This window comes from Macaca nemestrina, chromosome 14, assembly GCF_043159975.1.
Source record: "Macaca nemestrina isolate mMacNem1 chromosome 14, mMacNem.hap1, whole genome shotgun sequence".
Taxonomy (NCBI): Eukaryota; Metazoa; Chordata; class Mammalia; order Primates; family Cercopithecidae; genus Macaca; species Macaca nemestrina.
The window spans coordinates 12,216,865-12,243,077 of NC_092138.1; the positions used below are offsets into that span (position 1 = coordinate 12,216,865).

General features: G+C 41.1%; 1 protein-coding gene across 6 annotated transcripts in view; it reads right to left on the reverse strand.

The window, feature by feature from the left end:
- The window catches only part of LOC105498761 (N-alpha-acetyltransferase 35, NatC auxiliary subunit), an 89,499-nt gene extending 69,095 nt beyond the window's left edge, over window positions 1-20,404 (reverse strand). Inside the window, exons 1-5 of one of the 6 annotated variants that reach the window (XM_011771084.3) lie at window positions 20,273-20,404; window positions 19,260-19,388; window positions 3,926-3,959; window positions 1,672-1,786; window positions 727-801 (exon numbers count right to left, since the gene is read on the reverse strand). In XM_011771084.3, coding sequence (XP_011769386.1) covers window positions 727-801; window positions 1,672-1,786; window positions 3,926-3,959; window positions 19,260-19,383 — 348 coding nt within the window. In that variant the 5' untranslated portion in view covers window positions 19,384-19,388; window positions 20,273-20,404. Of the gene's footprint in view, window positions 1-726; window positions 802-1,671; window positions 1,787-3,925; window positions 3,960-19,259; window positions 19,389-19,663; window positions 19,977-20,140 lie in introns of those variants that run through there. The other 5 variants (XM_011771083.3, XM_011771085.2, XM_011771088.3 and 2 more) reach the window with 5 other exon arrangements.
- Between the last annotated feature and the right edge of the window lie 5,809 nt (window positions 20,405-26,213).

Here is a 26,213-nt window from a genome sequence, read left to right on the forward strand (position 1 = left end):
AGGGCCCTCCCAAGCAACATAACCATAGACAGTAAGATAGTACGGATACCTAATAAAGCTCATGTAAAACGTAAGTGAAAACTGTACATATAAAACACCTAATACAACTACACACACTGGCAATCAATCAATAAACGCTGAATGAACAAATGAATAAATTTTACGTATTTCTAAGGACAATGATTTAATGTCAATTTAAAAGAAAGGGATGGTCAGAAAGCAGGGGGGAGAGGAAAGCAGTACAAATGAGAATTTCTCCACACACAATACTTTCCAGGGAAAACATAATTCAGCATATACAAATCACTAAAAAATTTTCTTCCCAGGAGATGGCCAGTTTACCACAATTTATCCTAGATTAGAAAAAATCTCTCCAAAGCCATTGTCTAGCTCTCTTTTGTTTCGATTCCACGCTTATTTATGAAACCTTCCAATTACAGACTTATTGCTTGAGTAACTTGAGAACGAAAAGGGTATTATGAACAATGGCTACAATACTATCTTCACTGAAAAGAAAATATCCCTTCACCCAGAAAATTAAAATGTAAAATCAAGTAGATGACAAGATGAAATCCTATTACCAGGCCTGCCAATCTTATGCACATCTTTACTAGGCCAAGTATTACATTTATTTCATATTCAACATTAGTGTATAGGCTTTTAAATCACAAGATTCAGGTAAATCACAGTTTTTAAATTAACCAATAGTCTTAATTCCATTCTTACCAAACAGCAAAAACATGTATCCATAATCCCTATCAGTTCAGGCAAGGTGAGATCTTTAATTTTAATAGTGCCATCCTAAAAAGGAGGAAGAATGTGACATATAAGCAGAAATTTTTTTAAACATGGTTACTATGTATAGTAGCATTCTGGATTTCTAACATTCAATATTTAAAAACAGCAATTCTAAGAAAATGCTATCTCTCATCTGATAGAACTATCACACCAAATTAACTCTGTATTCTTAAAAACTATCATCTTATAAATTTTATTTTTAGTTGACATAATTGTAAAAACAATATATCTTAGGTCTTCAATAAGAAAAATCTAAACAATAAAGGCCTTTATATAAAATGAAAAGCCAAATCAACAAGTATTTTAAAAGCAGTTCAAACCAGCTTTAAGTATTAATATAAATCATTTTAATGACCTAAAACTACTTAGAAAGAAAACTAAAGATTTTTTAAAACACTTAAGTTAGTTAACTATATTACTTGCAAATTTTGTTTACAATATTCATTTGCTCAGCAAACCTTTCTTTATAAAATATGTAAAATCAAACTCTATTGCAAGTATAAATGAATTTCTAAAGCAACTTTAAATTCACTACCACAAGTATTGTACTTGTGCAAATTTACTTTTATGTATTAACATATTAATACACAAAATTTAACCCCCAAGCCAATTTTCCTATTTGAATAGAGTGAAATGCTTTCAAAAATTAATTTTAAAAGTACACAAATGCACAAATTTAGAGCAAGATTTTAATGAAGACCTTAATTTTCAGATTTTAACATATAAAGGTTGTAACTAATTCTTGTTTATATACTTGAGCTGCTTTGAAGGAAACAGACTTTAATACAACGTTTCATTTCATTATTAAGCACAATGTTTTAACATAAAATAACAAAAGATAAAAGGAAACACAAAAAGTACAATGGTGACTACCTTGATAGCTTGTTCAAAATTGAGAACTTTTCGATTAACTTGGTTTCCAATCATGCCAGCATCCATCTTGGGATCCATCATTTCAATAGCAGACATGGCTTCAAAAAGACCAAATCTGCAAATAAAAAAATTAAGTCCACAGATTGTTTTTGAGCCAGTAAGCTTATTCATATTTTCACAATGGTATAAAATTATACTACTTTTAATAACTATTCTATGTATTCAGTCTTCTCAACTTGCTAACACTTCTACTTCAATTAACTGTCGATTGATACAAAAATTATTCCATGTACTTGCCCCTCAAATGATTTTACACACACTGTGAGGAAGAAAAAGATTTCTGCCGGGCGTGGTGGCTCACACCTGTAATCCCAACACTTTGGGAGGCCGAGGCGGGTGGATCACCTGAGGTTGGGAGTTCAAACCAGCCTGACCAACATGGAGAAACCCTGTTACAAAACAGCTGGGCATGGTGGTGCATGCCTGTAATCGCAGCTACTTGGGAGGCTGAGGCAGGAGAATCGCTTGAACCCGGGAGGCAGAGGTTGCGGTGGGCTGAGATCGCACCGCTGCACTCCAGCCTGGGCAACGAGAGCAAAACTCCATCTCAAAACAAAACAAAACAAAACAACAACAAAAAAAGAAATATTTAAGATTTCTGTGGTCTCACACTAGACCTAATAAAGAATTCTCGGGGTGGGGCCCAGCAATCTATGCTTTAGTAAGCCCTCCAGATGATTCTGTCGCACGCTCAAATCTGAGAAGAACTGAATTTCAGATTCTACTTTCCCTTCCCCACAACCACAATGTCCAATCTTGTCTACTTACTAATTAAAAGTTTCACATTCCTAACCCTGAAAATTGAGCCTGGCCATGGCAGTATAGGAACTGGGGCTATATATAGGCATATAAACATGAACAAGTATTTCCATTTATTTTGTTTTTCCAAGGTGCTATGGTTTGAATGTGGTTTGCCTCCACCAAAATTCATGTTAAAACTTGATCCCCAATGTGGCAGTGTTGGGAGGTGAGGCCTAGTGGGAAGTGTCTTGGGCATGGGGGAGAATCCCCATGAATAGATTAAAGCCCTCTGAGGGAGGTGAGTTCTTGCTCTCCCAGGAATGAATTACAGTTGACCCTTTCACAACATGTGTTTGGACTGCATGAGTCCACTTAGACAAAGGTTTTCTTGCACCTGTGCCACCAGAGACTGCAAGACTAACTTCCTCTTCCTTCCTCAGTCTGCTCAACACAAATATGACAAACATGAAAACCTTTATGATGATCCACTTAATGAACAGTAAGTGTATTTTCTCTTCCTTATAATTTTCTTCATAACATTTTCTTTTCCCTAGTTTATTGTAAGAATACAGTATATGGCACATATGACACACAAAATATGTGTTAATCAACTGTTTATGTTATTTGTAAGACTTCCAGTCAATGACAGACTACCAGTAGTTAAGATTTTGGCGGAGTCAAAGGTTTTATGTGGATTTTTTACTGTAAGGGGGTGGGTCGGCACCCCAATCCCCAAGTTGTTCAAGGGTCAACAATACCATCCAAGAGGGTGGGTTGTTTTAAAGACTCTGACTTCCTCGGTTTCTCTTTCTTGCATCCTCCCCTGCCATGTGATCTCCTCGCACCACATGCCACTCCCTGCTGCTCCCCTTCTGCTTTCCACCATGAGTTGAAGCACCCTAAAGCTCTCACTAGATGCAGTTGCCCAATCTTAACCTTCCAGTCATCAAATAAACCTCTTTATAAACTCCCCAGTCTCAGGTATTCAGCTACAGCAACACTAAACTGACTAAGACACAGGGATTGTGTCAAATAAACCTCTTTATAAACTCCCCAGTTTCAGGTATTTAGCTATAGCAACACTAAACTGACTAAGACACAGGGATTCTCATTTACTTTTATCTAGGCACTTAGTCACCCAATTTCTGGTTATCAACCAACCTATCACATATGACATACAACTGATACCTTTTCTTCAAGAAATTCCACATTCATTACATCTGCTCTCCAGGAAAGGACCATAAGTTACAGTTTCCCTAGGTATAACCATTTCACATCACAACTAGGGTTAGCTGCCCCAAAATAGCTCATCACAGTTAAAAATATATTTATAATTAGTTTTATTTTCATAATTTTGAAATGTAAACTTACTCAAACTTCAGGGAATATTACTCCACATGAGAAAAAAAAAAGACTGAAATATTACACTACACCATTTTCAAAGAATACTTACAGCTTATCATGAAGTAGTTCTCCCAACTTTAATTCTAAAAAAAAAAAAAGAAAAATCCTTTTAATTCCAAGAAAAAAAAGACATTAGCACCTGAAAAAAAATGTGCTTGTATTACTTTAAAATTCATTTTCTAAGAAATACTTACTTCTACTCCATTACTAATATAATGCATTCTATGTTGCGGGAAGTCAGGGACCCTGAATGGAGGGACCAGCTGAAGCCATGGCAGAAGAACATAAATTGTGAAGATTTCATGCACATTCATTAAGTTCCCCAAATTAACACTTTTATAATTTCTTATGCCTGTCTTTACTGCAATCTCTGAACATAAACTGTGAAGATTTCATGGACATTTACCACTTTCCCAACAATACTCTTGTGATTTCCTATGCCTGTCTTGTCTTTAGTCTCTTAATCCCGTCATCTTTGTAAGGTGAGGATGAATGTCGCCTCAGGACCCTGTGATGATTGTGTTAACTGCACAAATTGTTTAAACAATATGAAATCTGGGCACCCTGAAAAAAAGAACAGGATAACAGTGATGCTGAGGGAACAAGGGAGATAACCATTAGGTCTGGCTGCCTGAGAGCCGGGCAGAACAGAGTCATATTTCTCTTCTTTCAAAAGCAAACAGGAGAAATATCGCTGAATTATTTTTCTCAGCAAGGAACAGCCCTGAGAAAGAGAATGTGTGCCTTGGGGGAGGTCTCTAAAATGGCTGCTCTAGGGACATCTGTCTTTTACAGTTGTAGATAAGGGATGAAGTAAGTCCCAGTCTACCATAGTGCTCCCAGGCTTATTAGGACGAGGAAATTCCCACCTAATAAATTTTGGTCAGACTGGTTGTCTGCTCTCAAATGCTGTCTCCTGATAAGATGTTATCAACGACAATGCGTGCCAAAACTTCATTAGCAATTTTAATTTCGCCCCAGTCCTGCGATCTCGCCCTGCCTCCATTTGCCTTGTGATATTTTATTGCCTTGCGAAACATGTGATTTCTGTGACCCACATCCTATTTGTACACTCTCTCCCCTTTTGCAAATCACTAATAAAAACTTGCTGGTTTTGCGGCTTGGGGTGCACCACAGAATCTGCCGACATGTGATGTCTCCCCTGGACACCCAGCTTTAAAATTTCTCTCTTTTGTACTCTTTCCTTTTATTTCTCAGACTGGCAAACACTTAGGGAAAATAGAAAAGGACTCACATCAAATTATTAGGGGCAGGTTCCCCCAATAATTCTGTACAGTGAGTACTTATGTAAATACAAAAGAATACTATAAATCAAGTGGTTTAAGAAAAAAAATAATACTTTTGAGAATAAGTGACCCATCACAGGCCATAATATTCCAATCAGAATTACCAACCCCATTTTTAAAAATCACTAGTATACTTCCCCAAGTAAACTTTTACATAGAACTGACTGCTACTTCTCAAGTTTTTAAACCATGTTACCATAATCTAATTTCTTCTGTTCCAGTAACAGTGTCAAAACCATTTTTTAAAATCCTATTGTATTTAAATTATATAGAAAACACTTGAGTAAACAGGTAATCAAAACAGTGTTCAATCACTATAAAGCACTGGTCCTCAACCTCGGCTGCATATTAGAGTCAACTGAGAAACTTTTGAAATCCCAAAGTCCAAGCAGCATCCCAAACCAATGAAATCTAGAGTTGGGAACCAATGAAATCTAGAGCTGGGAACTATACACTGGTTTTAGAGCACTCCAGATGATTTTAATACGCAGGTAAGTCAGAAATCACTGCTATAACATGCTAAGTAAATTAAATATTGATGGCGGCCAGGCACAGTGGCTCACACCTGTAATCGCAGCACTTTGGGGGGCCAAGGTGGGTGGCTCATGAGGTCAGGAGATCGAGATCATCCTGACTAACACGGTGAAACCCTGTCTCTACTAAAAATACAAAAAAATTAGCCCGGCGTGGTGGCAGGCGCCTGTAGTCCCAGCTACTCAGGAGGCTGAGGCAGCAGAATGGCGTGAACCCAGGAGGCAGAGCTTGCAGTGAGCCGAGATCGCGCTACTACTGCACTCCAGCCTGCGCAACAGAGCAAGACTCCGTCTGGGGAAAAAAAAAAAATTTATGGCTAAATCCTGTGGAAGGTGTAAGCAGTTTTCTGAACTGTAGCCAATCTTCCTTAGCCAACTGTAAGATAAATAACATTAATTTTTAACAGTTCCAGGTACTGAAACAGATAAGAATCATGTATAAAAATATAACAATAAGGCTGAGGCTAGTGGATTACTTGAGGTCAGGAGTTTGAGATCAGCATGGCCAACATAGTGAAACCCCATCTCTACTAAAAATACAAAAATAGCCAGGTGTGGTGGTGGGTGCCTGTAATCCCAGCTACTTGGGAGGCTGAGGCAGGAGAATCACTTAAACCCAGAAGGCGGAGGTTGCAGTGAGCCGAGATTGTGCCACTGCACTCCAACATGGGTGACAGAGGAAGACTCCATCTCAAACAAAACAAAACAAAACAAAACAACAAAACATAGAAAGCATACTAGTAATCCAGCAATTCCCAAAGAGTGATCTGGGAACCCAGGAGCCTGCAATGTTAAAATTACTTTGATAATCATACGAAAACATTCATTGTCTTTTTTTATTGTGTTGACACCTGTACTAATGATGCAAAAACGACGACAGGAAGGCAAAAAGGCACTGGAGGGCAAAACTGCTGCAGCTTCAGCACAAATCAAGACAGCGGCCCCAAGCTAAATTAATCATGTACTCTGCACTTCCATGCACTTATGGCTAAAAAAAGGCAAAAATTTTCTTCAATCTAAGAATGCCCTTGATGATCACTATTCATTAGGAAAGTGCAAATTAAAATTACAATGACACCGCCTTACACACATTAGGATGGCTACTACAAAAAAAAAAACAAACCCTGCAGAAAATAAGTGTTATAAGGATGTGTAGAAACTGAAACCCTTGTGTACTGCTGGCAGGTTTGTAAAATGGTTGAGACACTGTGGAAAACAGTATAGCAGTTCCTTAAAAAATTAAAAACAGGACAGATGCAGTGGCTCACACCCATAATCCCAGCACTGTGGGAGGCCAAGGCGGGAGGACTGCCTAAGCCCGCGAGTTCAAGACCAGCCTGATCAACACAGTGAGACCCTATATCTACAAAATATCTTTTAAAATTAGCCAGGCATGGTGGTGCACACCTGTAGTCCTAGCTACTGGGGAGGCTGAGGTGGGAGGATTGCTTGAACCCTGTAGTTTAAGGTAATAGAAAGCCACAACAGAACCACTGAACTCCAGCCTGGGTAACAGAGCAAGACCCTGTCTCTAAAAAAAAAAAAAAAAAAAAAAAAAAAGGAAAAGAAAAAAAAAATTTAAACAAAATTACCATATGATCCAGCCAATTCAAATTCTGAGCATATACCCAGAAAGACTGAAAACAGAGTCTCAAAGAGGTACTTGTATGCTCATGTTCACAGTAGCTTTATTCACAAGCACTAAAACATGGGAAACAACCCAAGTGCCCACTGACAGATGAATGATAAGCCATGGTATACACATACAATGGAATATCATTCAGTCTTAAAAAAGAAGGAACTTCTGACATGCTACGACATAGACTAACCTCGAGGACATTATGCTAAGTGAAAAAAGCCAGGCACAAAAAGACAAATACTGTATGAGTTCACTTAAATGAAATACTTAAAGTAGTCAAAAATAATACTATAGGGCCAGGCGTGCTAGCTCATGCCTGTAATCCCAGCATTTTGGAAGGCCAAGGCAGGCAGATCACCTGAGGTCAGGAGTTCGAGACCAGCCTGCCCAACGTAGTGAAACCCCATCTCTACCAAAAAAATACAAAAATTAGTCAGGCATAGTGGTGGGTGCCTGTAGTCCCAGCTACTTGGGAGGCTGAGGTGGAAGAATCACTTGAACCAGGAGGCGGAGGTTGCAGTGAGCTGAGATTGTGCCATTGCACTCCACCCTGGGCAACAGGGTGAAATTCTGTCTCAAAAAAAGAAAACAAGTCATAGTGTAGACTGCTGGTTGCCAGAGAATGGGGAGAGGAATGATGAAGACTTACCATTTGTTTAATGGATAGAGAATTTTAGCTTCACAAGATAAGAGTCCTGGATATGAATGGTGGTGATGTTAGCAAGACAAATGTATTAAATACCACTGAACTGTACATTTAAAAATGGTTAAGCTGGTTAAAAAAAAAAAATTTCTCTTGAGACAGGTCTCACTCTGTTGCCCAGGCTGGAGAGCAGTGATGCTATCACAGCTCATTGCAGCCTTGACCTCCCAGGCTCAGGTGATCCTCCCACCTCAGCCTCCTGGGTAACTGGGACGACAGGTGCAAACCACCATGACCGGCTAATTTTTTGTATTTTCTTACAGAGACGGGGTTTCGTCATGTTGCTCTGGTTGGTCTCAAACTTCTGAGCTCTAGTGATCTGCCGCCTTGGCCTCCCAAAGTGCTGGGATCACGGGCATGAGCCATCACGCCTGGCCTAAGATTGTAAATATTATGTTGTTTATTTTAACACAATAAAAAAGCTGGGGAAAATAAAAGAACAACCATGATAAAGCAGTAAACATTATTGCTCTCAAGGCCAGGGTGCAGTAACTGAGGTACCTATAGAGCAAAATGTATTCACTTTTAGTTCTTGCTTTCTTAAATTTTGCACCATAAGGTACCTCACTCACTTCACCCTAGCACCAGCCCTGATTAATTTTACTCAGTTTCAACTTTGCATAAGTTGTTAAATATTCTACTTGAAAAAATTGGAAGCAAACACTTCTGCTGCATATCAAAGAAAGACAGTTGTCTTGGGGAACAAAAACATTTGCACAGCTAGGCACAGTGGCTCACACCTATAATCCCAACACTTTGGGAAGCCGAGGCAGGTGGATTACTGGAGGTCAGGAGTTCAAGACCAGCCTGGCCAACATGGTGAAACCCCGTCTCGAGTAAAAATACAAAATTAGCTTGGGATGGTGGCATGCGCCTGTAATCCCAGCTACTCAGGGGGTTGAGGCAGGAGAATTGTTTGAACCCAGGAGGTGAAAGTTGCGGTGAGCTGAGATCGCGCCATTGCACTCCAGTCTGGGCATAAAGAGCAAAACTTCATATCAAAAAACAAAAACAAAAACACTTGCACAATTATTACAGAACACTACTTTTACCTGAAAAAACAAAAACAATCAACAGACTATGTTATTCAGACTTGAGAATGTGGCATTTTTTAAAAAAATAAATGAATCTGTCACTTCAAGAAAAACTGACGATATTTGTTGCCAATAATAAAATTTGAGCTTTCAAGCAGAAACTAAAATTTTGGAAAATATGTATCTGCCACTGTAAGTCTAACAATTTCCCAAAACTTAGAAGAGCTTTCTATATTAGTAGTGATAACAACAAATGTGCTTATTAATATTGTATAATGAAATGTGTTAACAATTGGAAGATCTAGCCAAGCGCGGTGGCTCACGCCTGCAATCCCAGCACTTTGGGAGGCCGAGGCAGGCGAATCACTTGAGGTCAGGAGATCCAGACCAGCCTGGCCAACATGGCGAAACCCCGTCTCTAGTAAAAATACAAAAATTAGCCAGGCGTGGTGGTGCACACCTGTAATCCCAGCTACTCTATTCAGGAGGCTAAGACAGGAGAATCCCTTGAACCCGGAGGCAGAGGTGACAGTCAGCAAAGATCGCACCACTGGACTCCAGACTGGGTGACAGAGCAGGACTATGCCTCAAAAACAAAAAATCTGGAAGATCTGCATTACTTATTGAAACAGTATTTTCCAAATGGCAATGCATGTTACAAAATCAGGCATGGATTAAAAAGCCACTCAAAGTTCAAGAAAGAGCAATGAATTTTAATGTAACAGAGCATAAAGAGTCCATTGATAGGGTTTCAGATTCCAGACTGCAACTAACCTTTAAGAAATGACCACCTGTCAAGTTTCTGGAGTATCAAAGAGGAATATCCAAAATTATCTGAAGATTCCTCCATTTTTCAACTACGTATTTGGTGAGGCCAGATTTATGTCAGCTACTTCAACCAAAACAACATGTGGCAACAGACTGAATTATAGAAGCAAATATGAGAATTCAGCTGCCCTCTGTTATGCCAGACATTAAAGTGATTTGCAAAAATGTCAAACTCTACTTTTCCATATTATTTTTTGTTTTGGAAAATACAATTATTTCTCAATAAAAAAATATGTTATTTATGTTAACATGCAATGGGTTGTTTTCTTGTTTTTTTGTTTTGAGATGGTGTCTCACTCTGTTGCCCCAGCTGGAGTGCAGTGGCGTGATCTCAGTTCACCGCAACCTCCACCTCCCGGGTTCAAGCAATTTTCCTGCATCAGCCTCCCGAGTAGCTGGTACTATAGGTGCACACTGCCACACCCGGCTAATATTTTTGTATTTCAGTAGAGGTGGGGTTTCACTGTGTTGCCAGACTGGTCTTGAAGCTGACCTCCAGTAATCCACCCACCTCGGCCTCCCAAAGTGCTAGGATTACAGGCGTGAGCCACCATGCCCAGCCCATCATCGTTTTTAAATGGATATTTTTTAAATGTCTCAGTTTTAAATTCTAATAATCATATATATATATAAAACACACACATAGACTGTAATTTTTGAAAGTATAATGGGGTCCTAAGACCAAAAAGTTTGGAAACTGCTATAATAATCTATCATGTATTTAGGGTAAATATGGGTACCAAATAGCTTCATCAAACTTAAAAACACCCCACAGATCTAGAAGCAAGTCAATCACTCTTGGCCTTGGTTTCCTCATCTGTAAAATGAAAGGTCAGACCAGATGACTCGTAAGATTCCTCAGAACTTCAGTAATCAGGGGTGCAGTGGCTTACACCTGTAATTCCAGCACTTTGGGAGGCCAAGGCGGGTGGATCACCTGAGGTCAGGACAGTTCGAGAACAGCCTGGCCAAAATGGTGAAACCCTGTCTCTACTAAAAATACAAAATTAGCCGGGTACAGTGGCACATGCTTGTAATCCCAACTACTTGGGAGGCTGAGGCATGAGAATTGCTTGGACCCGGGAGGCGGAGGTTACAGTGAGCTGAGATTGCGCCACTGCTCTCCAGCCTGAGCAAAAAGAGCAAAACTCCATCTCTAAAAAGAAGAACTTCAGTAATCGTATCTCTCACTATTAAACTTTATAGCCGGGCGCGGTGGCTCACGCCTGTAATCCCAGCACTTTGGGAGGCCGAGGCGGGCGGATCACAAGGTCAGGAGATCGAGATCACGGTGAAACCCCGTCTCTACTAAAAATACAAAAAATTAGCCGGGCGCGGTTGTGGGCGCCTGTAGTCCCAGCTACTCGGGAGGCTGAGGCAGGAGAATGGCGTGAACCCGGGAGGCGGAGCTTGCAGTGAGCCGAGATCGCGCCACTGCACTCCAGCCTGGGCGACAGAGCGAGACTCCGTCTCAAAAAAAATAAAAATAAAAAAATAAACTTTATAGACAGTAAACTTAAGAATTTACTCACGAAGCACAGTACAAGCACCCCCCTGCATGATCAATGACTGAACACAGAATCATGATCTTGTATAGCACTACAGAATTGAGTAAATTGGGCCTTATCCAACCAAGCAGCATTTCTCAAAAAATTTAATGAGAAGGATAATGTTTCAAATTATCATTAGCCATCAGAGCAATGACATCATCACACATCATTTAGCCTCTGAAAAACTCCACCGTATACTAATAAGAGAGTAACAGTCAAAAAGGCAAGTACCTTTTTAGTATTACCACCAAACTGTTTCAACTCTGCATATCCTGCAAAACAGTCTTGGGGATCCCAGCAATTCCAGATGACACCAAACTACTAAAGTAAGGGTAACATGATAAACTGTTTTGTTTTTTTTAAAGTTACTTCTACTTTTAAGTTAAAGCCTTAAGAAGGCTCAATAGTATACAGCTTACACCACTCAGAGCAAAGGGAAATATCTGATATGAGGAAAACTGGACTCAAGCCATAGATGTAATGATTCAAAATTTAAAACATCGCAGGAGAAAAGAAAAGTGCAATGAAAGATCTGGAAGATGAAGTTGAGGAAAAAGACATTAAAAAATGGGGAAAAAAGGGGTCGGGCACAGTGGCTCACACCTGTAATTCCAGCACTTTGGGAGGCCAAGGCGGGTGGATCACAAGGTCAAGAGTTTGAGACCAGCCTAGCCAACACTGAAACCCCGTCTCTACCAAAAATACAAAAATTAGCTGGGCATAGTGGTGGGCGCCTGTAGTCCCAGCTACTCTGGAGGCCAAGGCAGGAGAATTGCTTGAACCCGGGAGGTGGAGGTTGCAGTGAGCCGAGATTATGCCATTGCACTCCAGCCTGGGCAACAAGAGTGAAACTTTGTCTCAAAAATAAAAGAAAAATAGGGAAGAAAGGATAAGAAAAAAATAGAACAAGTTTAGGAGATTCAATATCCAAATAAAAGACATTCCATAAGGAGAGTATAGGAAAAACAAATAGAATAATTCAAGGATGCTTCCTAGAACTGAAGCATCAAAGTGAAAAGGCTCCAGACCACTGTGAAAGTTCCGGACAAGGATGACAAACAGAAGATCCTAAAAACTTAAGTATGAAAGGTATCAAGGCCAGGCATGGTGGCTACCACCTGTAATCCCACCACTTTGGGAGGCTGAGATGGGTGGATCACCTGACGTCATGAGTTCAATTGCTGGCTGGCCAACAGGGCGAAACCCTGTCTCTACTAAAAATACAAAAATTAGCTGAGCATGTGGCAGGCGCCTGTAATCCCAGCTACTTGGGAGGCTGAGGCAGGAGAATTGCCTGAACCCAGGAGATGGAGGTTGCAGTGAGCTGAGATCGTGCCATTGCACTCCAGCCTGGGCAGCAAGAGCAAAACTCCATCTCAAAAAAAAAAAAAAAAAAAAGAATAAAGGTATCGACATACAACTTTCACATGTATCAGAATGTCATCAGATTTCTCAATAGCAAAAGATCAATGGACAATGCCTTCAAAATTCTCAAAGGCACCCAGACATAATATCAGTCAAGTGGGAGGACAGAAAAAAGACATTTTCAGATATTAAGAGCCTCAAAACATTTCATCTCCCATGCACTTTACTCAAGAAGATAATAATGATGTCCAGTTATAACAAGAGAGAAAAGACACCCCAGGCTGATGAAGAAAAGAAGATCTCAGAATGAAGTTACATACTAGGTACAAAAGGCAATAAACCTAGATTGCAGTTAAGAGGATAAGAAGAAAGATCTATAAGGAGATGACACCACCAGGCTATCCAATCAGTCTGAATGTCTTATGGAGATTTAGACAACTGGTAAAGAGTCTGAAGTAGAATTAATGATAAGTACACCAATTTTTGGGTAAAAATTTTTGTGTAAAACAGAAGATGTATACAGGAAAGAAAAAGTAGTAATAGTTTTACTGCTTGGCTCAGCTATGAATAATATTTGCATATCCACAGTGTAGCTACCTATAACTATAGGGGGTTAAGTCCATAGATACAGGCTAAACTGGGAATGAAGGAAATCAAATAGTAGTATAAAAGCATGCTGCCCAAAACCAGCAAGATAAATATCGAAAGAATCAGCTAAAAGGTGGAACGTGGTATCTTCTAGGGACTCCTTTTTTATTAACTAAAGCTCCTAAGATGAAGCAAGATACACTACACGTGATGAAGGGAAAATCTGGTAAGAGCATTTAATCCTGCAGAAGAGCCCTCAAACTGCATCAAAGGGCCCACTCACACGGCCTGCTCTATGTCAATGCTAGTTGCTAAGGATGTTAAGTCCAGTATCCATATGTTCCTTTCCTGAAGAATTCAGGGTTTGAGAGGTTAAGTGACAGCTGAACCTTCTTGAAAGTAATCTAAATGCAGTGAACTTGATATCTAAATGCAGTGAACTTGATATCTAAATGCGGTGAACTTGCAGCATTATTGATATTTTGAGGAGGGTAATTATTTGTTTGTGGGGGCTGCCCTGTGTGTTGAATTGAATGAACAGTATACCTGGCATGTACTTGTTAGATGCCAGTAGCACCACCTCATATACACTGTGACAATCAAAAATGTCTCAAGACATTAAAGTCCCCTGAGATGAAAAATCACCCCCAGTTGAGAACCACTAATCTAAAGTGATCCATAAATGCCAGTGCTGGCCATCTTGCCCACGCCCCACCTCTGATAACAGTCTGGATGGCACAGAACAAGGAAAGCAATTTTACAGGTTGCCTAGATCTTTTGCCAAGACAATTTCCATCCATCCATCCTTTTCCTCTTAGAATCAAGTGCTAACAAACAGTAAATTCCTAGAACAATGACTCTCACCCCACATGTATGGGAGTGTGGGGGGCAAAAAAGATGTCACTGAAAGTTTCACAAAGAATTTGTATTTTTTCCATAATGTTTAAGAGTGATGTAATCAGTTCAATGATAATCTTAGAAAAAAAATCACAGAATATTCCAGATCACCTAGATAATAACACTATAATCAAGTATCAACATAATTTCAGTGTCCATGCTTGTGGTTCATGATTATGCTGGTTACAGGCAACCCCCCAAAATGACAGCATTTTATGCACTGCAGTGGTTCTCAAACTTCTGTAATCCCAGATCCAAATATTCTCCAGTATGAAGAAACAAGGCCTTACAATATTCATTCATTCTTCAAACAAATATATGTATTGAGCACCTACAAATGTTCTTGGTGAGAGAAGACAGAAAAGAAAGGAAGAGCAACAAGAAGCTTAAGCATCCCAGGTTTTACAAGAGGCAAGAGAAAGTGTAAAAGGAATTTTCCTAAAGTACTAAACAAGAACTGCAGAAGATGAATGGATATGGAAGGCCTTAACCAATGGTGCTGGTAATAAAAACCGACTACCGAGGAATGAACAAAGCCAGGCATGCCAATCTTGTGGCTTCCGTGGGCCACATTGAAAGAATAACTGTCTTAGGCTACACATAAAATACACTAACGATAGGTGATGAGCTTTAAAAAAAAAAAAAAAAAAAAAAAATCGCAAAAAAAATCTCGTAATGTTTTAAGAAAGTTTACGAATTTGTGTTGGGCCACATTCAAAGTCATCCTGGGCCACATGCAGCCCTTGAGCAGTGGGTTGGACAAGCTTAAACTAAGCCATCAAAGAGAGAAAACAGAAGGAGAGATTGGGCCCATATCCTCCTAGACTAAAACATAAAAAGAATGGAAGTCAGCACGGCAGATTTTGCATTACTTCTGGACTCCAGATACCACTGGCGCCATCATCCTAGGAGAGAATGTTGCTATCCATAGTGTGGAGAAGGGAATCTGGTGGGCAGCAGCAGGAGGAGTGTATGTCATATGATCATTTATGTTTAAGTGAAATTTCTAAGTTGTGGGTTTATAATTGAGAAAGCACCTAAATAAGAAAAACCAAATGGAATAGGTAGAAAAATGAGACAGTTTAAATTAGGCAAGGTTTCCTAGAGAAGGAAAGCCTAGAAGCTGGACACAGTGGTTCACACTTATAATCCCCACACTTTGGGAAGCTGAGGTGAGAGGATCCCTTAAGGCCAGGAGTTTGAGACCAGCCTACGTAACATAATGTCTCTACAAAAAAAACAAAATAAGCCAGGCATAGCACGTGCCTATAGTCTCAGCTACTCAGAAGGCTGAGATGAGAGGATTGCTTGAACCCAGCCTATAGTCAAGGCTATAGTGAGGAATGATCACGGCATTCTATGCACTTCAGCCTGGGTGACAAAGCAAAACCCTAACTCTAAAAAGAAAAAAAAAAATTAATTTATAATTTTTTTTTTTTAAAAAAGCCTAGAAGTGTTACTTAAAATAATCACATATTTCCTATCAGGCAAAACAACAATAATGACTAAATTACAAATAATTTAGAAAAGAAAAAAATAAGAGCCTCAAGAGTAGTTATAGGGAATGTGTGCCACCTGCCTAGTAGGAAATAAAATAAATCATAAAAGTTAAAAGTTTGTATTTGATTCAGGACTTTAAAGAGCCACTAAAAAAATAAGTACAAATGTGCATTAAAAACAACTTCATCATCAGTATGCAGACTATTTTGTGGTACTAAAGAAATCACCAGAGTCTAGCCAAATGCCATTACATTGTCACCAAAGGGGAGAGATTACTGCAAGTTAAAAGAAAGAATGTAACCATATTTGTTTCAAAGTTAGTTTTTAGAAAGTCACTAGAACAGAAGCCTAAACCATAATCAAGACTACAAATCTGATTATTCCAAGAAGGGAAAATAAATACCACAGGCTCAAGAACTGCCAACAGTCTTTAGTCCTAAATCTATATATGAAGGTTAATTCTACATCAATTTTTTTAGTTCCAAGAAGGATACCTCACATTTGTGCCACTCGACACAGTGCAAGAGCTAATTATGGAAGAGTTAATAGGATGGTATGATGTTGTCCACAAAATGGCATGCCACCCCCTCTCTGTCCACAGTGAAGCATGGATTAAACTTTATCTCCCACTCAAGGTTCCTTCACAAAGAAATAAGGCTAATTTATGATATAACTCAAAGGCAAGCCAAAACATCTCTCCCACCAGTATTCTAAACTGCTTTCTTGGGTTCAATTTTTCTTACAATCAAAAACAAGTAGAGAATGTATATATGAAAACAAGCTGCAAGACTAAAATTAAGAGGACCTCTATAGTTGTATTTCATTGAGACCAAATTCTGCAGACCTGTGGTATTCAAACTGTGGTATGCAACAACCCTGGTGAACATCATGTCCCACAGGATTCAAAGACACAGGATAAAAATTTGCACAGCTGCCTAATAGCAAATTAATGTGATGATGTAGGAAGCAAAAGACCGTTAACATAAATGAAATGTAAGTGTTCCCCTCAAACAACAAACATGTTGTAAAATGCAAACTCTTCCATGAATCTCTAAGATAAAACAGGAAATTATAAAGATATCTTGTATTTACGAATTAAGACACTTTGAACTCTACCCATAAGATCTGAGAAGGAGAGGTTGAGAAGCAGTGTACATGCTCACTCTCCTCTGCAGTCACCAAAAGTTTAAGGAACACATCATCTCTCATGTTTCTTTCACCCCTCCAGCAACATGAACTTATTCATTCTCATATGTTACCCTTCTCCATTCTGTCAAGGCCTAGTCCAAGGCCTTAATGCCCTAATCTGGGCTGAGTGCAAACCTTGTCTAAGGTTATAGATTCTTTTCATCCTAATCCATCATAAATTATGCTAGTAGAGAAACTTTATATGCTTTCAACTCTAAATTAAATATACCTTGAGTAACAACAGTTACCATCATTGAATGCTACTACAGATCCAGTACTTTATATCCACTGTCTCATTTAATCCCCAAAATTCTCTAAAGAAGTTCTGTTTTCCAGAGTAGAAAACTAAGATTCAGATTAATTAAACTCCAAGGAAACTAAACTAGTAAGTGACAGAGTTAGGACTCCAGCCCATATCTGACTATAAAGCTTACTCATTACTTACTGAGAAACTACTCCGTCCAAGCCACTGTACTGATCAAGGGGAATAAAATTTCAATCTTATGCTCAAATCCATTAAAAAACTCCTACTGCCTATAAAACTAGCTCAAACTAAAAAAACAAAAACAAACAGAAAACATCAATGGCACTAAAGACCCTCTATAATTCCCAGCATTGAAAACTGTTTTGTGGCCAAGCAAAATTACTTATTATTCCCCTAACATAAAATCCTCACTGAACTCTGACTCATATAGTTCATCTCAGTCTAGAATAACTCTGTCACCTCCCCTCGTAAAAACTCTCTCTCCTTAAGGCCCAATCCAAGCCACATGTCCTTCAAAAACCTTCCCTATTTAGGTTAATAATTACAGCCCCCTAATAGAGATTACTTAAAATCAGTGCAAGATGACAGATATAATCCACTTAATAGTCTAAGATCTCTGAGCACAAAAACTACACTGTAACTTGACACTGCTTTGTCTCTTCCTTAGATAGACATATATGGGCAGTCACTCAACCCCCAGTCTTATGTTCTTTCCACTGTCTCACTGAGGCTATAAAAAGTGATCTCAAAACAAAGGATGGCACATGATTTACCATTTTGCTTATACATAGCTGGCTCCCTTTCCACCTGCAGCTGCCCCAAGTCTTTACTCCTCCTCTTCAGAGCACTATCCAAACACACCCCAACTATCATCAAAAGACCTAAGCTGCTTGAGACAATACGAGCCAGCCATCAGGTGTGAATTCCATCATCAGTCCTCCTCTGTCACTTAGAAATACACTTTTATCTTCATCCTAACTTCAGTCCTTCCTGTCTCAGTGTATCCCTATGCTTTTCCCCAATTTCTCTACCATCTCCTTGATCTCATCCTCTCTTTAACGTTCAAGCTCTCACTCCAGTATTTGTTCCTTTCTCTTCAGTCTCTCCCTAGACTCTTTCTCCTCAACCAACAAGCATGTTCATTTCCCCATTTATTCCTGTTTATTGAATTTACTATGTGCCAGGAACTGTTCTGTGTACTAGGGTTACAGAGCTTATATTCCAGTGAGTGAGATTGAAAATAAACAAGAAATAATGGAAAATTATGGCTTCTGAAAAAGATAAGCTGTATGAGGAAAATAAAAAGTGATTCAACTGAGGTGGAATTGCAGAGGAGAGAAGGAGGGGTTGTTCTGAGGTCCTCACCAGGGAGGTAACACTTAAGAAGAATTGTGTGAAAGCGAGGGGCAAAGTAATTTAAAAGAGAGAAAACAAAAAATGCAAACACCTGGGAGAACCACTTTGGTGTGCATCACCAAGAGATAAGAAAGACCTGTGACTGCAATGTAATAAGTCTGGCAGAGGCAGTGGCACATAAATGAAACCTGAGTGGTAGACAGGGACCAGATTTTATAGACCCATAGGGAAGGAGTTTGGATTTTATTCTACCTGCAACGGGAAGCCACTGGATGATCTTAAGCAAGGAATGATGTGATCTGATCATTCTGAAACCTCAAACATACAAAAATACCACTATCTTTTAGATTAACAAAGTGTTTTCCACAGTTAAGAAATTACTGCTCTCTCTAACCTGTTAAAGAAAGAAAAAATCAATTTTAAAAAACTTTCTTAACATCTGTATTTAATGCTGTATCAAATATATGCTTGCTTTAAAGTTAAAATTAGAGGATACAGAGTAAGTGTGGCTAACAAACTCAACAAAGCACACTCACCTGTTGATTTCATCGAATGAGGTAAGTTTAGAGAGCACAATAGTCATTCTACCCCTCTCAGATGTTGAACTTCTAATCCAAAAATCAGACTCACCTCGACAAGCTTCTTCAAAATCTTGGGTAATGTCCACCCAGTTTGTATTGCTTTTTTCCATTTTTTCTGGCATACTGAGCTCCCATCCTGAATCATCATCATCTACAGAAGCTTTCATAACCATTATGCCTGTAAAATTAATACTGATGTAAGAGAGAGGATGTAGCTTTCTGGGCAAGAGTATTTGCAGAAATGTGTGTTTGTTTAAGTATGGGATGAAGTCTTACTAAACTCTTTAAAGCAGAACTCTTCTGAGTCTAAGGACAGTACTGCAAAGAATAATCTTAATGCAATCAAATCTCACGTCAATTAACAATCCTGCTGCTTATTTACTATTAGCCCACCACCTACCAGGGCCCATAAATACTTTGCCTTCCTACCGTTTAAGAAGAAAAATTACAAACCATCTCACCACTGGCCCGAAAAGAACAACTCCAGAGCTTCCAACTTTCAATAATAGCCACAAATGACCAAAGCACTATTCAGGGTCCCCTCTCGCAGCCCAGGACCCCACGCGGCAACTACCGAAGTCAATCAAGGCAGCCCTTCACCTGGCCAGAGCTCGCTGGGACCTTTCCCGGGCCAGGGCCGGCCCGGACCCAGGCAGAACCTCGCCGGGAGGAATGAGGAGCCGGCACGCACCGCAGGGTCCCAACGGCCGGACTTAGGGCCGGGGCACACCTGAGGCGGGCACCCTCTTCCCTTCCGTCCCGCCCGGGTCAGCCCGGCCCAGCCCCGGTCCCACTGGGCGCGTAAGCAAGGACAGATCTGTCGCCGCGCAGGAGGGCGGGCACGTCCGGCGCCGGATCGTCGCCTCGGCAACACCGGGCAAGGCCGGGGCCTCGGCCGACAGCGGGCACTGGAGAGCCCGCGGCCCCTACCTGACGCGCAGCGGGAGGGCCGGGGCAGCAGGGTGACCTGCGGTCCTCAGGGCCCGCCACACGCGCGGGGGGCTGCGGCTCTTGGACACACGAGCGACAGGGTTTCAATGGCTACGCAGGGGCGGTCCCTACCTACTTCTCCCGTGGTCACCCGCGCCGCCACGCACTGTCCGGACCACGGAAATAACGACGCCGCCTCTGCCGCCGCCGCCCCCTCCCCTCTCAGCCCAGCCCGACCGACGGCGTGCACGCATGCGTACGCCAGGGGCGCGCGACCCCGCCCCCTCTCCCTTACTCCCGGGACTTCGCGCTCCCCGGCCACACCCCCTCCCTCGCCACCGCCTCTGTTCGGCCGACGGCGGCCGCCTTCTCTTCTCGCGAGATTAGAGACGGTCGCGAGACCGGAAGTCATCTTCTTTTTCCACCCTCTGTGGGCGCCCTGGGTAGTGGGCGGTTCCCGGAAAGAGACCGAGCGCGGAGCCCTAGAGCCCGGCCCGTCTGCGCTGCCCTCTGGGAATTTCTTAGAAAGGTGACGCGAAGGCTGGAGGAAACCGTGGAGGTTTGCGTAGACCTTTGTGGTTGCGAGCACCAACGAGCAGCCAAGCTCCGAGAGCAATAACGTGCTACTGCTGCCTGACAACGGATTTATGTTTGCTATACAGCGCCTGGGAGTTTCGTGAGGGAACATAGAATAAAAATATCTGCAAAGTCAAGCCAGACATTTAATTTAAGATTCCTAAATATTTCAGATTTTTAAAAATTTATTAATAAAATGATCAGTTTTTAAATGGGGTTACATAAATAGACGGGCACAAGTAAGAAGCACATCTTTATCACCACCTGTTCTTTAGGATGGCCCAAAATTAAAAGATAATACCAAATGTTGACAAGGATGCAGAGCAACTGGACCTCTGATATGTTGGTGATGGTAATGCAAAATGGTACAACTACTTTGGAAAACTTACAATCTTTTATTGTAATCTTACACTTTATCATATGATCCAGTAATCTCCTACGAATTTACCTAGGTACAAAAGCGTATATTCATACAGAGGCTTGTATGTTAATATTCATACCAGCTTTGTTTTGCTTTGTTTTTGTTTGAGACAGAATGTTGCTCGTGTCGCCCATGCTAGAGTGCAGTGACCTGATCTTGGCTCATTGCAACCTCCGCCTTTCAGGTTCAAGCGATTCTCGTGCCTCAGCCTCCCGAGTATCTGGGATTACAGGCACCTGCCACCATGCCAGGCTGTTTTTTGTATTTTTAGTAGAGACGGGGTTTCACCATGTTGGTCAGGATGGTCTCAAATTCCAGACCTCATGATCCACCCACCTTGGCCTCCCAAAGTGCTGGGATTACAGGCGTGAGCCACTGTGCATGGCCCAACTTTGTTTTTAATAATCAAAAACTGCAAACCACCCAAATGTCCATCAACTGTTGAATAAAAACAACTTGTGGCATATCTATACAATGTAATGAATGCAATTATCAATAAACAGGGATCAACTACTTGATGTACAACATGAATGAATTTCAAAAATATATTGAGTAAAAGAAATCAGGCTGAGCATGGTGGCTCATGCGTATAATCCCAATGCTTTGGCAGGCCGGCAGGTGGAGAGGTCGGGTTGGAGACTAGCTTGACCAACCTGGTGAAATCCTGTCTCTACTAAAAATACCAAAAAATTAGCCGGGCATGGTGGTGTGCGCCTGTAATCCCAGCTATTTGGGAAGCTGAGGCAGGGGAATCGCTTGAACTCAGGAGGCAGAGGTTGCTGTGAGCCGAGATGGCGCCATTGCACTCCAACCTGGGTGACAGAGTAAGACTCCGTCTCAAAAAAAAAAAGAAGGAAGAAGGAAGAAGCAGAAGAAGAAAGAAGAAGAAAAAGAAGAAGGAAGGAAGAAAGGAAGGAAAGAAGGAAGGAAGGAAGGAGAAAGGAAGGAAGGAAGGAAGGAAGGAAGGAAGGAAGGGAAAAAAAGAAATCAAATGTGAGACCCCAAGCTCTTAAAAGACATCTATAGTGACAGAAAACAGATTAGCAGCTGCTCAGGGCTCAAGAAGAGACTGACTTGGATAGAGCTTGATTTGAAGTGATGTAAATATTCTGTTTTTGATCAAGGTAGTGCCTGTGTGGGTGAATACATTTGTAAAATTTCACTGAAGTATATACTTACAATGTGTACGTTTTATTGTTTGTAAATCAAACTTCACAAAAGTTGGTTTAAAAAAATTAAAAATGGCCAGGCACAGTGGCTCATGCCTGTAATCCCAGCCTTTTGGGAGGCTGAGACAGGCGGATCACATGAGGTCAGGAGTTCAAGACCAGCCTGGTCAACATGGTGAAACCCTACCTCTACTAAAAACACAAAAATTACCCAGGCGTGGCGGCATGCGCCTGTACTCCCAGCTACTCAGGAGGCTGAGGCAGGAGAATTGCTTGAACCTGGGAGGCATAGGTTGCAGTGAGCCGAAATCTTGCGACTGCACTCCAGCCTGGGCAACAGCAAGACTCTGCCTCAAAAAATTAAAAAAATTAAAAATGCCTATCTCTCTTACAGAATAATTTCCCAAGGGCAGAAGTTTTGACTGTTTTGATCTAAGCTGTGTCCCCAGCACTTAGGGCAGTGGTTGGCTTATAGTAGGTACTCACTAAATGCATTTAAAGATGAGAATGTAGAAAAGAGTTACAATAAAGTAGAAACATGGGGCCGGGCGCGATGGCTCAAGCCTGTAATCCCAGCACTTTGGGAGGCCGAGACGGGCGGATCACGAGGTCAGGAGATCAAGACCATCCTGGCTAACATGGTGAAACCCCGTCTCTACTAAAAAATACAAAAAACTAGCTGGGCGAGGTGGCGGGCGCCTGTAGTCCCAGCTACAAGGGAGGCTGAGGCAGGAGAATGGTGTGAACACGGGAGGTGGAGCTTGCAGTGAGCTGAGATCTGGCCACTGCACTCCAGCCTGGGCGACAGAGCAAGAGTCCGTCTCAAAAAAAATAAAAAAATAAAGTAGAAACATATGTGCTAGTTTTCCAAAACTGTTTAATGATCTTTGCAGGACCATGAGATATCTGGAAAAGGATGAGTTGACTGCATCTGAGTTGTTCAGGATCATGTATGGGTTGTGACAAAAACTGATAGAGGAAAGAACACTCTTTTCTTGTAAATAAGACTGCTTCAGCACTTACATATATTTTAAATATACAAATATATCTGAAGCACAAATATACACACACATATATATTTTAAATACACAAATATATACACATATATATTTCAAATACACATTTATAACCAGAACAGGGCAGCCAAGTGAAACCATTTTAATTTATTTACTAAAACTGTAATTTATTTGATATCCATATTTGATTTCTACTAACCTCTCTGATTTAAAAACCATTTTCCCTGAGAAGCGTTTAACTTCTGATGACATCCAATGTTCTTCCTAATGTTGAGAAAGCAATGGGCAGTTTAGACATAGACTATGTGATGAATGGATGCAAAGGAACTGATGGACAAATAATGATCTACCCAAACAACATACAGAGTAGAAGGCCATTTTTGGAGAGATAGAAGATAGAAGTTAATTCCAACAAGTCTAAATCCTGTTGCTAGCAGATAAAATCCTAACTATTCCATGATTAAACACTTGTGTTGAGATGAAATTTAGCTTAATGTCATCGTATTGTACTGACACAGGAACCCAGTGTTACATGAGTTTGATAAGAGCAGAGTGCAAGTCAAAGTGGATTTTTACATCAGTTTTACCATTAAATAAATTAAGGAGGACCTAAAGGCTGCAGGCAGCTCAGAAATATTTTCAGAAAAGGAAACAGAGTTAACATATCCTACTGTATCATGGGGCAGAAAGAAACATGGCACTGTGTTTGTGAGTTTTTAAATATGGATAATATCAAAATATCAGTTTAGTTCGTCCTACTATATTTATTTATTTATTTTTGAGACAGGGTCTCCCTCTCTCACCCAGGCTGGAGTGCAGTGGCACAATCTCAGCTCACTGCAGGCTTGACCCTGGGCTCAAGTGATCCTCCCACCTCAGCCTTCAAAGTACCTAGGACTACCGGTGCATGCCACCACTCCTGGCTAATTTTTTGTATTTTTGGTAGAGATGGGGTTTTGCCATGTTGCCCAGGCTAGTCTCAAACTCCTGAGCTCAGGCAATCCACCCGTCTCAGCCTCCCAAAGTGCTGGGATTACAGGCATGAGCCACCATGTCTGGCCTATGTTCTCCTTCTTAAAAGTCTGACATTTAACGTATCTTAAGAATACACACTAAGCCTGTTGTGGTGGCATGTGCCAACAGTCCCAGCTACCCATAAGGCTGAGACAGGAGGAGCACTTGACTCCAGGAGTTTAGAGCCAGCCGAGGCAACTGATGAGACCCCCTGTCTCTTGAAAAAATAATATATAGTAATCCAATAAAATTATTAAAAAGTTAAACTGCTGTACTAGGGGAAAATGTGTAATCATCCTCCGTATAATGTTTATAATATATCAACATTTTAAATATGTCGTTATATTTTCCCACAGTATTTTTAAAACTAAGATACTAGTGTCGCAGTTTCGTCAATAACCTTAATGTAGCAGGTTCTCATTGTCTGAACTAGTACCTCGGGGACTTTGTCCTACATCCAAGAAAAGTAAGGAGCTTGGACACAAAGCTGCGTTGGAGTGAAAGTCTAAGAAGTCAAAGAAGAAAGCTCTCTGCAGCAGAGAGGGGAGTCCAAGTGGATTGCTGGGTTATAGCTGAATTCAAAAGTTTTATAAGAAATTCCTCTCGGTTGGGTGCGGTGGCTCAAGCCTGTAATCCCAGCACTTTGAGAGGCTGAGGCGGGCAGATTACGAAGTCAGGAGATTGAGACCATCCTGGCTAACAAAGTGAAACCCCGTCTCTACTAAAAAATACAAAAAAAAATTAGCCGGGCATCGTGGCCGGCACCTGTAGTCCCAGCTACTCAGGAAGCTGAGGCAGGAGAATGGCGTGAACCCTGGAGGCGGAGCTTGCAGTGAGCCGAGATCGCGCCACTGCACTCCTGCTTGGACTACAGAGCAAGACCCCGTCTCAGGGTAGAGGAGATAGGGCGGGGGGCGCCTGGGCGGGGAAAGAAACTCCTCTCATCTCTGTAACAGTTCGAGTGACTTACCAGTAAAGCTGTCTGTGCAACTCCCCTTATCTTACGCAGCTGTGGGTATGTCTCTAGACAAGCACAAAGCACTGCTTCTCTTGTTTGTATAACTGTGGGTAAGATCCCCCTCCTTGCTGTGCAAGCTTCCAACGTGTATATGCCTGAAAACGGGAGGAAAGTTTTTCCTGGGAGCTTGCTATTTGTACAGAGAACAAAGGGCTTCTGTGCTGGACCCTGTCTGCTTATCTGTCTGCAGGTGCAGCCTGAGTTTTTTTTCCCAGGGTTGTTTTATTTTTGCCTGTTGCTATGACTTTTCAGGCAGGCCGCTTCTGCAGTCTGAATTTTCCCCAAATAGGTCTTCCTTTCCTTCTCCTTCATTAGTGCTATTAATTACTACTAATTGCCACTGTTCACTAGTCTTATTGTTTAATAACGTTTATGTAACAGAAAAATAATGCAGAATATATAATTTCAAATAAACCTCTATTAAAATAATACATCGTATGTCAGAATCACCTATAGAGGCTTTAAGAAATCTTCTTTTTTTTTTTTTTTTTTTTTTTTTCTGAGACGGAGTCTTGCTCTGTGGCCCAGGCTGGAGTGCAGTGGCACCATCTCGGTTCACTGCAAGCTCAGGCCTCTCGGGTTCTCCTGCCTCAGCCTCCAGAGTAGCTGGGACTACAGGCGCCCACCACTACGCCCAGTTAATGTTTTTTGTATTTTTAGCAGAGATGGGGTTTCACCGTGTTAGCCAGGATGGTCTCTATCTCCTGACCTTGTGATCTGCCCGCCTTGGCCTCCCAAAGTGCTGGGATTACAGGCATGAGCCACCGCGCCCGGCCAAATCTTGAAGTCCGAGCCTCTCACCCTTGGAGAAGGCTGCAAAGCGGGTCAGGACCCCAGTAGTTCTATAAAGCTCTTCAGG